Source organism: Anopheles funestus, chromosome 3RL (genome assembly GCF_943734845.2).
Source record: "Anopheles funestus chromosome 3RL, idAnoFuneDA-416_04, whole genome shotgun sequence".
Lineage (NCBI taxonomy): Eukaryota > Metazoa > Arthropoda > Insecta > Diptera > Culicidae > Anopheles > Anopheles funestus.
In genome coordinates this window covers 27,029,141-27,042,900 of record NC_064599.1, presented here as the reverse complement: position 1 = coordinate 27,042,900, position 13,760 = coordinate 27,029,141, and the positions used below count along the sequence as shown (strand labels likewise).

At 37.1% G+C, this 13,760-nt stretch overlaps 1 protein-coding gene across 5 annotated transcripts in view; it reads left to right on the top strand.

Annotated features, from left to right (window-relative positions):
- The window catches only part of LOC125770444 (RNA polymerase II elongation factor Ell), a 30,916-nt gene extending 18,812 nt beyond the window's left edge, over nucleotides 1–12,104 (top strand). For 3 of the 5 annotated variants that reach the window (XM_049440077.1, XM_049440076.1, XM_049440075.1), the window contains 4 exons: nucleotides 293–481; nucleotides 1,011–1,185; nucleotides 1,263–1,336; nucleotides 1,461–12,104. In XM_049440077.1, coding sequence (XP_049296034.1) covers nucleotides 293–481; nucleotides 1,011–1,185; nucleotides 1,263–1,336; nucleotides 1,461–1,563 — 541 coding nt within the window. In that variant the 3' untranslated portion in view covers nucleotides 1,564–12,104. The remainder of the gene's footprint in view (nucleotides 1–292; nucleotides 482–1,010; nucleotides 1,186–1,262; nucleotides 1,337–1,460) is intronic. The other 2 variants (XM_049440079.1, XM_049440078.1) reach the window with 1 other exon arrangement.
- The last annotated feature ends 1,656 nt before the right edge of the window (nucleotides 12,105–13,760 follow it).

The following is a 13,760-nucleotide window of genomic DNA, read 5'->3' as shown; positions in this document are numbered from 1 at the left end:
TTTTAGTGTCAAATCCGTTAAACAATTATTCATCATTTTACATCGTTAAGCAGAAAAAAACTACTTCACACAAGCGTACACTTAATGTGTTTAACTCATTTGGGCATTTCATTAATTAACCAAGTCAAAAAAAGGATACATTAACCCGTTTCCGACATTACAGTTCATTATCCACCCTTCGACAGTCGTTCTCTTGCCCCAATCTTAAGCGTTAAGATTGATATGTATATGCTTTTGTTTCTTTTTTTCTATTTTTCCACTCCTAAAAACAATCCCGGTTTGTCACACCTAGACCTAATCTAACGCCTAATGCCCAGGAATCGGAAGATGGTGTTAGTTTGAGTTACTCACTCGTATCGAACGATGTTGCCAAACGGATAGAATCGTCAGTGTGTGAGACGGAAGCGGAACGGGAACCATTCGATACCGGCTATCTGGACGGTGCGCAGCAGATGAACGGCGGGGGAGAAGATGATTTTGTGTAAGGCTTGTTCGTTAGCGTCCTTTTCCACAACTTTCTTATCGAATTGAAATGCAGCTATTGTTTTTCACTTTTTTTTTGTAAAACAGAAAAGAATCTATTAGTTATGTTTTGTATCGCCTTCCAAACACTTTACATCTTTGACCTTTAGCTGTTGTTTGTTGTTTTCATTTCACTGTTTGATATACCATTTGCATATAATACAAATTTTGCTTTCTTTTTCTTTATTTAATCAAGGTTTAAAATGTAGATTTGTTTTATTTGTTAATTAACTAACAAAGCTCAATTGGTAATAATAGAGAGGAGCTGTGTAATAATAGAAATTTTAGATACATTTAGTTAAATAACATTTTAATTTTATTTTTATTCTGATTATGTTATAATACTTCCGTAGCAAAGCTTTTACCCATGCGAGTTGATGCTCCGCATGATGATTTAGGCTTCTGTTTTGGTTTTGGTGTATAAAATTTGTTCCACGATGTAAGGTTTTCTGTAAAACTAAGTTATGCTTCTGTGCTTTTGTTAATAGGAACCAATTCACGAGAATAACATCGGTTGAGCAACGGCGTAGATACAAGACTGAATTTGACAACGAATACAAGGAATACCGGCGACTGCACGAAGTGTTAGAGAACGCATCCAGGAAATTTGCTCAGTACGAAGATGATCTGCTTCACGAACCGAAGGATACGCAACGATACAAGGTACGGCGAACGACACGATAATTCTCGTATAGAGATATGGACTATTTTAACCAATGAGCTTAATGTTACCTTTACAGGAGATTCAAATGAAAATTTTAAAAGAATACGAGAAAAGTATTAAAAATGTTAAATTTCAACAGGACAAAGAACGGTACGTAAAACGGCATATGAACGATATGATCTCTTTTTTCTATGTTTTCTTGCTTTCGTGTTTGGTTTTAAATAGCTTTTGTATCGGGATTCTAACCTCTACCATCTTTACGTACTTATTGCAGGTTTAACTATCTTCACAAGAAACTGTCCCATATCAAGCTACTCGTTCGTGATTACGACACTTCGTTAACCAACGGTTCGTGCAGACCGCAGGAGAATTACTGACGATTGTTGAAACACATGAAGCGTTCGTATTTTATATGTTGAAAAAGACAATATTTATTTCGACGGGATTAAATCAGTCAATCATCACACATACACACTGTACGCTAACCACCACACACAATGTACGTGAATCTTCCGGAAAGAGCAACCAATCAACATTCGTTCAACATCGTTTGTGCAGTTTTGCAGGCTTTAAAAGAAGGCAGTTTTTTTATTACTTTTAATGGTAGTATGAGTGTGCTCAAGCACACTGGTTCACTGTTCGTAAGTAGTTTGGATAAGATGCACGGTGCTACAAATTGTATTTTGGACACTATTGCACGTGAACTCTGGTTTAAGCATTTACGACTTAATGACGTGCTGAGTAGGATATTCTAATCCGTTTCAAGCAGTCATCCGTTTGCGGACATATGGCCCAATATGTCAACTGATACATTTGCTTTATATTTTACACTTTTTTTCTAGCTTCTCTTTGCATCGTGCAGCTCAAGAAAATTTATTTGTTAAACAGTGTTTTGACTGAATGTTTAACGATGAATTGGCGAAGAATTACAAGCACATTTGATGGCTTATGGAACACTCATTGTTTACTTCCTTTTTCCGTCATGTATTGCTATTGGAACGGCCTTTGTTTCGTATCGGCGAGGTATCTCATCTTTCTTGGTGGTTTGTTATTACTAGCATACGATACTACCTGGGCTTACTTCCACTTATACCTCGGTTTGCCAGTCCTTGCCCCCCTTGGCAGTTTGTCCTGGATGGAACCTGGAACGCATAAATTATTTAATAAACCCTTACTAACCCTCACAAACGGCCGATAAACCTTTGTCAAAATCTCGGAAACATCCATGGCATGATAATTAATGCATATATTGCTTTTAAATGGGCAAATACTGCGCGTGTGAAGTTTCCACGAGTGTCGCCTAGAAGGTTGACACTGCGAGAAAGGCCAATTCATATGAAGTGGAATCAAACGTTAGTAATGTTTTTTTTTGTACACTATAACGCCGCCGCGATGTAATCGGTTTGATCCGATTTGGTGCGATCATACAAGCGCGGTTCGTGTCTATCAGGTGTTGCAGCTTGCGTTACGGCAATGATGTTATTGAATATTTGGTGGTACTGGAACTACCAACCAACACCGCGTGTGTGTGTTTGTATTGGAATGTACTGATCCAGTAGAGATACGTATGAAGCTACATAGTTATAATGCTCGATTGAGGTTGAACCTGGTGCAGTATGGAATCGTACTGCAGGAAGTGTTTACAATAACGTAATTTTTAGCAACTAAGTTCACACATGCTGAAAAAAAAGAACAGAAGGCAGGGTAGAGAGCAAATCCTCTAAGTAAAGTATCTTAATTTCTGCTGCGCAGCGGCGCTCATCAACGGCTTGGGAATTAAAAAAAAGGTTATTTAGTTAACTAGTGTTCCTTTTTTGTTTGTTCCGTTAGTTAATTGGTTATTGATTGTTTAAACTGTAAGGAATATAGGAAAGCAAGCGTGTGAACGTTATGACAAACAGTCAGTTAAAGTACGAAACACTAAAGTGACCGTTCGCCACCGCCCGTTTATAGCAAAAGCACAGTTACAATTAGCAAAATATTGATTTAGTGTAGTGCAGGGATACATTGAGCATTCGTGCAAACATAAACATTGTATATATTCAATGGCAGACGATGACATAGCGGAGTGACATAGCGTGCATCAGTAATACTTTCTGGTAGTGATAACGATAAGTAATACCAAGTGCAACACTATTAGCAAAGTGTGGCTGTCAATATAATGAACTTTATTGTCGTACGAATGAGGTGAAGAAAAGATGGAAACAATAATCTGCATAATTTTGCCCCAAGTGCGCTCGCCATTCGTTCAATTTAATTCTAGTTTCTTTTTTTGTTTTTCTTGTTGTACATAAATATACCGAATCATAGGAGAAATGCGGAGGAATTTCAAAAATTGAAAACAAAAAAAGATATTAGTGCCACACTCTGTAAATGAGGAAAAAATAATACGCATTACATGTAAATTACATCGACCCGTAATACATCGTTTCGCAAAAAAAAACGCGATGGAAGCATCCGACCGTGCCGAATACACAGTTGAGGGTTTAGAGTGTTTTGCATTCGATTGCCGCAAACGAATGATTACATCTTGCTGGCATAAAAGGAAAGGCAGGAATATATCGCAGTTCAATGAGGGAATGGCAAATTCAGCGACTGTTGGTAAATCATTTCGTGCTGCGCATTGCAAAATTATTGGCAAAATGTGTGTTGTGCCATGATTACTGTGGCCAGGATCGGATAAGAAGCGAGAAATGATAGTAAAAAAACAGCAAACAAACAAACATATGCAACAAGTTGTTACGCAAAGCAAAATTGAAAACCAAATCTCTCGGGGGCTGCAACGAAAAGGTTACACACAAAATTTTCACGTAAAATCATCCAGCTAAACACCTTCTACGAACTCTAACGCTCCGACCAATAGTATGTATCAGATAATAAGATTATCAGCACAACCTTGTTACCACAGTTTGAATTTAATTATAATTGATATTTGATTATACGTTCAAAATTATGTTGTTTTTTTGTTTCCTCCCGTTCAATCACACAATGATGGCGACGGCAAGTTTTAGTTGGTTGTGTAAGCCAAGTAAGTAAGCTTAGACAGAATTAATTTGTTTCAAGTTAGCCACCTCATGACTCATTTGTGCAATGTTAAAATAATCGTACGAAGCAATTTGTTAAGTTGTAAATTCGCCGTTCCGCTTACATTACGATAAGCAATCGTTATGTGCATACAGTTAGTAATGTTCATTCTTTGGCCTATTTTCCTATTTGCTTTGGTTGGCGTGTTCCAATTGATTGCTGTTATTGCAATTGGCTAATTGTGTTTAATTATTTATTGTTCGAAAGTTTTAATGTATGTTTTTATTAGGGGTTTCGTTTCATTTTTCTTGATTCTGCCATTTACTGCACAACAACAACAACAACTACAGAAAAAAAACTAGTTGAACATTTCCTTTTTTATCTTGGAATACGAGGAAAGTTTTGATTTTGCGTCAATTTAAATAACACTAATGACACTAAAATGTTGCGTGCCACGTACAGTCAGAGCGGAATGTTGGGGTAGATAGACTTTGTACTATTTGTAGAAGGAATTGGAGAAAGGAACACGTTACTGCAGTCATTTTATTAGTACTGAAAATGAGCTATGATAGCAAACCGACTGAAAGACGAAAACAATGAATAGCTAATAAGTGAAAAAAGGAATGACAAAAAGGTACGAAGAAAAAATCACGCAATCAAACAATGGAAAACACATTTCAATCAAATGTAGCTACAAATGAGTTTTGCAAGAAAAAAACCCTCAAAATACACAAAAGTTTCCAAGTTGCGCGCGTTCAATGTTTCGAGGCAGTAAAGTTGTGCTTACCAAAAACTGCGAAACGAGAAAATGGTTAAAATTTGCAAAATGTTTTAATTTTTTGGGTTGGTAAAAATGTGGTTTAAACAAACAAGCAGGTATAAAACATTTAGCATAAATTTCCACGTAAAAGAACACTACTACACACACACAAAGTGCCAAGAATGCTTGATTCTTGTTGGGGTAGCAAGACATTCCCTCCTTTCTATTGGTTCCGTCAGCTGTAACACACACCACGCGTTGCAGCGTTAAATAAGAAAAAACGACTACATTAAAAAAACCACACAATTTGCAACGATATACGAAGTGTTTACGACGAAAAAAATAATCAAACATTTACGTGCAGTGTGCGCCAAAATTATGGTAAATAGCACAGTATAGGCAGACAGGCTAGACAAAACAGTGACGAAATTAAAAAAAAAACAACTGTGAGCGTCCACACTACGTCAGTCTTCGTGAAAATCCTTCTCATTACGCGTCCGTTTGTGTGTTGGGACTGTAGGGATGATAGTACTTTTAATACAATCACATTGAATAACTTCCTCCGTCTATGAATGCAGAAGCAAGATATACGATTTACAAAGAAAAAGAAGAGAGAACCGACACCAGCTAAGCCGGCAGCCATGGTCCATCATACACGAACAAAGGATGTTACTTTCCGTACTTCTGCTCTGCAACCGAATATAATTTGTTAAACGCATTTAGTCCTTCCTAGTTATCCGCCCGTTATGAATGGAGCAATAGAAACGTAGCTCGTCCACAACAGCATAAATACAATACATGTAATGTCCACACCATCCACCAGTGTGTACATTAACAATTAAAACTGTACACTTTTGCGGTGCACCGATGTGGTAATAGACTGTCAACAATATATAAGTGTAGCACGACTAGCGATTCAATTCAATTGCAAAGACACAGACTGATAAAAGGAAGAGAACACTGGATGGGAGAAAAAAAAACAGAGGAAAAATCGAGCGATCAATAACAGGCGTACAAAATCAGAAGAAAAGTCCAAATTGTTACACTTCACTGACGCGGAGAGCGTATCAAAATTGTGCCGAATTGTAAAGAACAAATGTTTTAAAAACAAATCTTATTTAATCTTTCCTTCCAGTGCGTGTATTGAATTGTAACGAGAGTTTTCGGCGGGAACTATGACTTGTCGAATCCATTTCCATGAGGGAAATTTGCCCGCAGTTTATTGATGATTGTTTTGGAAATAGCAAACAGTAAAATTTACGTTGTTGGGCATAAATATATTGACCAATGCGCTTAAAACGTTACACCATATGAGAACGCGTAACTCGACCTGGTCGGGAATTACCAATCATCTCGTTTCGAAAACACCCGACCAAATATGTAAATATGTCCAATTTTAGTCATCCATTAACGAAAGAGAAATAGCCGTAAACGATTGCTTTACCTGTTTAGCAACGAAAATTATTGGAAAGTTATAGGAACCAGATGAAAAAAAATGCAACTGGTGTGAAATAAGAGCATTTCCGAAACCTTTTACCTGTGTTAAATAACTTGTGTTAGTAACAAAACAAAACTAACGATTTAAAACTCTCGCAACGACTTTTTGTGGTTTTGTTCGACTCTGTTGAATATTTATCTTCAAACTCCAAAAGCAAAGAAGTCACACTTTTAACTTTCTTATTATTGCAAAAACAGTTTTACTTGTAGGGACAATAATGTTAAAGAGAAAATCATAAGAAAATAATTATCCAAAGAGAATCTTTTTCTCTGGTCTGTTAAATTGTCTTCGAATGTGCGCAGGAATGTTGTACACTCATGGTACTAAAAATTAACAAAAGAAATTTAATAACCACACGGTAGAAAACAAAAACAATCTTTTGTGCTTCCTTCAATGTTTTTTTTTCTTTAGCAGAAATCGCAATTGACTTCCAATGTTGCTACCAATAAAACAAAAATTCGCGACGTTGGTCATTCGAAACACTTTAAACTGATGTTTGCGCCCTCAGAAAATCATGTATATTATGAACAAGCGCACACATTTACGTAGCCTTTGATACTTGCTTAATAATAATACAAAAGTACGCTATAATGCTATTTGACAAAACCGAAGCATGAGCAATAGAAAGCAATTCGTAGCAATCGTTGCAGAATTATTAGACGATCACGCAAGGATACAAACAACGGTTAAAGATGAACCTATATATTTAAAGCAAAAACCCGCTTCTTGATGTATACATGCGCATGCCTTTAACAAAACAAACAAATAGTCAGTCAAATCAAACCAACAAAAAGCAAAGCGAAAGGGGAAAAACACACACGAGCAAAGAACTGAAGCTGCTTCTTCTCTCAGCAAAACGCTAAACTGTATCGAAACAAATTAAAAAACCAAGCTCTAGAGCATAATGAAGTCCTAAAAACAGGCACTAGTGTGGACCGAAAAAGAGAAAAAGATTTATCAAGTCGAGCCCGTTGTAAATATTTCCTGCAAATTGCCATTGCGTGTTAGACACCTCAAAAGCTCATGTGGGATGGAAGATTATGAACATAGAACCGATTGAGCCATTACAAATCTTTATTGCTTATTACGAAACCACACTGCAAGTATAGTTTTGCAGCTATTACGGGGACCAAAAATTGGCTAAAAGTTACCAAAATTAGGAGAAACGCAGTACGACAAAGGATGGCAAAGAAAAACAAAAAAACAGGAGGAAATGTCTTAGATTTCATTCGAGCTGGTTCTCCAATGATTTTCGCCTCGTTACTGACAAACAGCAGCTACGTTAATGTATAATTGGTATGTGTTTGGTTATAAGGTTATATGTTTGTTTATTTGTTTTACATTAATCGCATTGAATTTGTTGTACAATAAGAGAAAGTTCCGCATGATGTTATAAATCAGTTCGATTTAATTCGATACTTCAACTAGTAAATTGGAATACATAAAACAAACAGAAATCAAATTAGCATACAGATTAATGGATAAAAAAGATATTTAGAAATCAGAGCAAAACACTTCACTTGAAGTAGTACGAAACGTTAAACATTTGAAAAGCAATTAAACGTCCTTTCCCTTGAAAAATGAAAACCGAACTGAATGAAACTGACGATTACAATGAAGGAAGCCCCCATTATCGCAAAATCAATATAACACCACCAAAAACTTGCGCAATTGCCTCGTTTAGCGCAATAATGACGGCATTTTCTTTTCTGCACAAAATGGAGATATATTTTAACAAGTTTCAATGTAGAATAAACTGACGAAGAGAAAAAAAAAGCTAGGCAAACATATGTGGTGAAAGTTAAAATGTGCTGTTATAGAACAACAACAAAAAACTAATCCCGGAGGAAAAATCTTTTTTTTTATTTTAACTACAAAAACAAACATATGGACGAAAATGTGAACAATTGTCTGAGAAAGTTGACCCAAATAGAAAGTTAAGGAAATATTTACCGAACACATATTACACAAACCGTGTATATAGTGTAAACAACAAATTAGAAGAAACAAAATCAAACGAGAAATAAGTATTTTTAAAACACACACACCTACGTCAAATCAAGTAATCAAATGAAGTGTAGAACAAAATCAGCAAACAAAATCGATAAATACTTCAAAAGAGAAAAGTTCATCTGCATTAGCCGTGGAATTCGTGGCCGCTAGATCAAGAGAGCCTGTAAATCAGAAAAAAATAGTAATTCAAAAGAAAAATTCCCAGTAGGCAGCTAGAAAGTTGTACGGACATGTTCTCAAGCAAACAGAAACAAATCGCGAAAGAGCCTTTTCCTCTCTTCCTCTCTCTCTCTACCTGTCATTAGCGTGAGGCAGCGCTCTGGTAGCGATCGAATAAAACAAGAACAAACCCCATACAATCATATGAAGGTGCATTATCAACCTGTTGGATTAGACATGGCTATCGAATTTTGATAGAGCAACCTTCAAACAGTGTCGCGTTTGTTTAGGATGTCCGACTCCTGATAGAGCGCTGGTTAGTAAAACATCGCCGAGCCAAAGCCATGTCATTGTGTGCATACGCAATCATCCTTTGCATTCTCCTCTATTTATTACTTTGAATGTTTGGAGACCTAAACGCTTTCATACGTAATAGTGCGCGTACTATTTACATTAATCTTCCGTACTGAGGTGAAGTTAAGCGTTACCGAACGGAACCCATAGTTGTATCGAAATAAGGACAGTAAGTGGTTTTTCATGGGCACTATGGTCGATGTCCCCCAATCACGATACAAAACGATGATGCCTCTCATTATGATTTGTGACTAAAAAAAGTGTACTTACTGAACAAAGCAATGGTTATGCGCAACATCCACACATTGCACTGTGGTGCGCGTACCGATAAAACAATTAACACAGAATTGGGCTCGCCCTTCGTAGAAGCATCCCTTGACTGCACACTGCGTTTGTTCGAGACATACATAAGTGTACATTGGTTCTACGCTTCAATAATTCCAAAAAGAAAAGGTACGTTGTGACAAGTGTAGTAGTTATACTCTTAGGAGCCATTGGAAACAAAGGGCCGAAAAAAAGTGTCATTAAGTTTTACCAAACGGGTTTTGATTTCAGCTAACAAAAGACAGATAACTATCCGTGGAAAAGGAAAGGAAAGGAACGCGAAAAGAAAGAGGAAAAAAAGCAAATTAAAGACTGACTTATTTCTAAAACGTCTCTGTCCTAACTGGTACGAAACTGTGCCAGCAAACAAATGTTTGTCGAAACATTGAGTTTGTTCGGTTGTTCTGTCAAACGATTACTACAGTTGCAGCAATGGTTGTTGCTACGATCAACGGTTCGTAGTAGTAGACAATTTAGATTTGTGTTGTTGTGTTTCACTACTACAGCTACTAATGAGATTTGAAACGTAAAATAATTGTGTGTGTAGTAGGAAGCGATTTTGTTTTTCTTAGCTAAAGAAGAAGAAAAAACTACACGGATTAGTTTACTAGATACGATTTTTAAACAATTGCAATGTATGGTTGTGTTTCTTAACTAACTGTCATCGAGTTTGGAACTTCGAATATACTCAGTGCTACTACTCGAACATACCATTTTGACATGTCTCTATCGTGTATTTTACATCCTTACGTGGTGGGACGCGCATAGGTTCGTCAAAGAGTTCGTCTGATAAAATTAATGATTGTATGATTGGTTAGCATAATTGGATTCTTCGGACTGAGGGTTTTGCTCTTAGCGGACACTAAGACACAGTACACGACAACATACTCTCATAGCATGGTTTCGGGTGTTCTCTGGAATTGCATTCAGATTGGAACAGTTTGCCATATTGGATCATTCGCTTTATGCATGATCTTGAACCATGTTCATACCTAATGCTCTGTTTCATATTGATAAGTAGACACTGAACAACTGGTCAGACATTCATCATCAAATAAACGTGAGAACAACCCACTCTTGGTTTTGAGCACCAAATGCATTTTGAGTTCTAAAAAAAATTGATCAATCTTTCTAGAAAAAGGTCGTTGATCATGGAGGCTCTTTGATCAAGCTAATTCAATGTGGCCAATCCTGTGCAACTAAATGAGAGCATACATATTGTCTTGAAGATTCCCTTCACAAAATGTGACTGTACCAACACACTTGCCATTTCTATACAGGTGCGCTGTGGTAAAGTTTTAAAAATGAATCATTTCCTTTGATCATCTTTCATTTCCGCCGCATGATTTAAGGGATATTGATGGTGTATAACGATACAAAAAAAAACTACTAACCACCTTGAAAAGATTCATCTGAAGCAAACAGCTGATGTCGTGCATATATTGGAGAAAAGTTAACAAAACCACGGGCGAGGGAGTGAAATACATTTGCGTTAGAAAATGCGCAAACAGCCACTAATCAGCAAATTAATTGGTTGCTTCCGTATAGGAAACGTATCGCTAGAAAAGGCCTTTTGTTTTGCAGCCGAGGATAGACAACCATTACGACTGAGCATAGAGAAATAGGAGGAGTATCCCACGGGAATGTCGAAGTTAGTTGAGGATCGAATTGTTACATCTTCAAAAGAAAAGGATCAGCACACAAAAAACATTAATTACAGACATGTACATAAAGCATCTAGAGGGTGAAAAGAAGATCTTTTTGAGGTAACCGTATGTCCAAGGGGCTCCAAGATTCGATAATTCGATTGGAAAATTATCGTCATTTTGGGGGGATATGGTAGTAAACTAGAACCAAAGCTCCTCATGTGTTGCCACCATTAATGTCACTAGTTTCGGATTGACTCACTACGGATTGTCCGTGATTAAAAAGCAACCAAAGCGTGAAAATTAAAAAACGAAACATTACGAACCAGATTGGTCAGTATTTCCATCAACGGCATGAATCGATTACTTCCAACGAAGAATTGACTCGTATGACAGCGAAAATGAATAGCCCTACACACTCTTAACGCAAAACCACTCTCACAGGAGAGGAACAGTAATATGCATTTTTTTTTTTGGGTTGTTGTCCGTGAATATGTAAAGCAATCAAAATAGTAAAACAAACGCGTAAAAGAGTAAAGGAAAAAGTAGAAAAGTGACCATAACGTCCTCCAACGAATTCAACAATTTGCATGCATGTGTGCACGGGAAGTTGCGGGAAGTATGTAGGAAAAACGAAACGGTGAACAATTACAAAAGTAAGTTTGCAAAGTTGGTGTAAGTAAAGTAATGAACCAGAGCAAACCTTTAAATGGGAGGGTTGCCAAATGGATGAACAATAAACCCATAACAGATGTAGAAAAACAAAAACTCTCGATTGATAAAATATTAAACAATACACAACAAAAGAACCGTCATACAAACGAGAGATAGAAAAAGATTCACCAAAACACTCTGTGTGTGTGTTTGTGTGGTTGGTGAAACGAAAAACCGGAATGTTACGGAACGTGGTGTAAACGAATCAAACGCTAAGCGTTTAAGTCTGACAATGATAATGTTCGGAAGGATTGGATGCTATTACTACTACCTACTACTACTACTCCTAATACTGCTACTACACAACTACTACAACAACTACTATTACTATTACTTCAAAAACACTACTCTAGTTTTAGCAGTAAGATGCAGCAAATCAGCAAAACTGAAACAACAAAAAAACACACACGCAAAAAAAAAACAGAATTGTGCATATTTTTGGTGTAATTGATATTATATGAATATTATTATATATACATATACATGCATATATTATGTAAAAATTGAAAATATGTGAAAAAAAAACTTTGTTATATATCAAGCAGCATTCAAAAAATACAAAAAAAAAATGATTGAAGCAAAACATTGTATTAGTGATTCTTTTAATTTTCTTTTCCATGGTGGTGTGTCTGTCACACAATATCACTAGAACAATAGTAGAATAGTAGAATCGTGAAAGCTGATCGCCTAAAAGATCGATGCATCATTAGCGTTCCTAATATGAGACTGAGACCAAGTTCTAGTCCACTGGAGGATCAAGGGGAAACTTCATCTGGATAACGCAATCAAGAAGAAGCCCGGGATTACTGAGAATATTGTTAAAACTGACGACGAATCCTGCTAGCCGCGTTCGAGAGGAAGATGCTGAGAAGGATGCTGAGACCCGTATGTGAGGAAAGCCAATGACGAGCTCTACGAGTTGTACGATGAGATTACTATCGTCAGAGATCGGTGGGCTGGTCATGTCATTCGAATGGCACCGGATGGCCTTTTCCGTGAAGTCCTTTAACACATATACAGAGGAGATGTGGTGGGCCCAAACTGACATGGAATGATGAAAGACCGGAATTGGATAACGACGCCGTGCGTTTTAGAAGACTCCTGCAGCAGACCATGACAGTGGTTTTGTCCCGGATAGGTGAGTAAAGTATAAATGAAAGCAAAGAAATAGGTACCATTTTTTAACGGATCCTGTCCAATCCTTTGCTTCTCGTATGTCTTGAGCCTGTCTAAGCCTACACACAACTGAAACGCGAGATCTTGCGGATTGAGAGTACTATGCCAACGTGATACCTGCTATATGGACAAGTAATATGGAGCAAGTTATGATCATGATTGGGTTCGTGTTATAAGGTAAGTACACTCTCAAGAATTGACGGTGACTTGATCGGTGAGCTCGGAAGTCAGAAGATGAAGATCAGCTAACGACCCCGACAACCAAAGATACGCGAAGTTAATTAGTACGCAAAGCTTGATCATCTTGTTATCATACTTTATTGGAGAGTTTACTCATTTACTGTACTTAAAACACATTAATACTCATATCCCATTAGTCAATCTATTGTCTTATACCCTCCGTCAATTAAGATCTGACATTCCTCCCAAAAAAAAAACAAAATCTCGATAGACTCAAGTTGAAAATGAATGATTCATAAAAGGGTGATCGATGTCCAACTCTTCGCAAAACAACATCGACAATAGTGTTGGCGTTGACAAATGTGGAAAAATTACAGCTGTCTTACACGTGCCAGCACTCATACAATACCACGGAGACATTGACACGCAGATCGCTTATCGGCGTGAAGTCGTCACAAATCACGAAGTCGTCGAAGTATGATGTTCTGAAAATTGGGCTGCTAACGTTATGAAAATAACGCCGGACAACACAACACTCATCACGATGTATGAGCCGTTCCCCATAAAGGTCGAGTTAAGCGATTGAAGGACAACGGATCTCTCATGTGAACCATGTAAGTAGTCAAACAGGTGATGGGAAAATAGAAAAAAAAGATCTTCAACATGACAATGCAATACAAATTTTAAGACCTTTCGGATCAAATGAATCATTATGTGCTGCGGCAG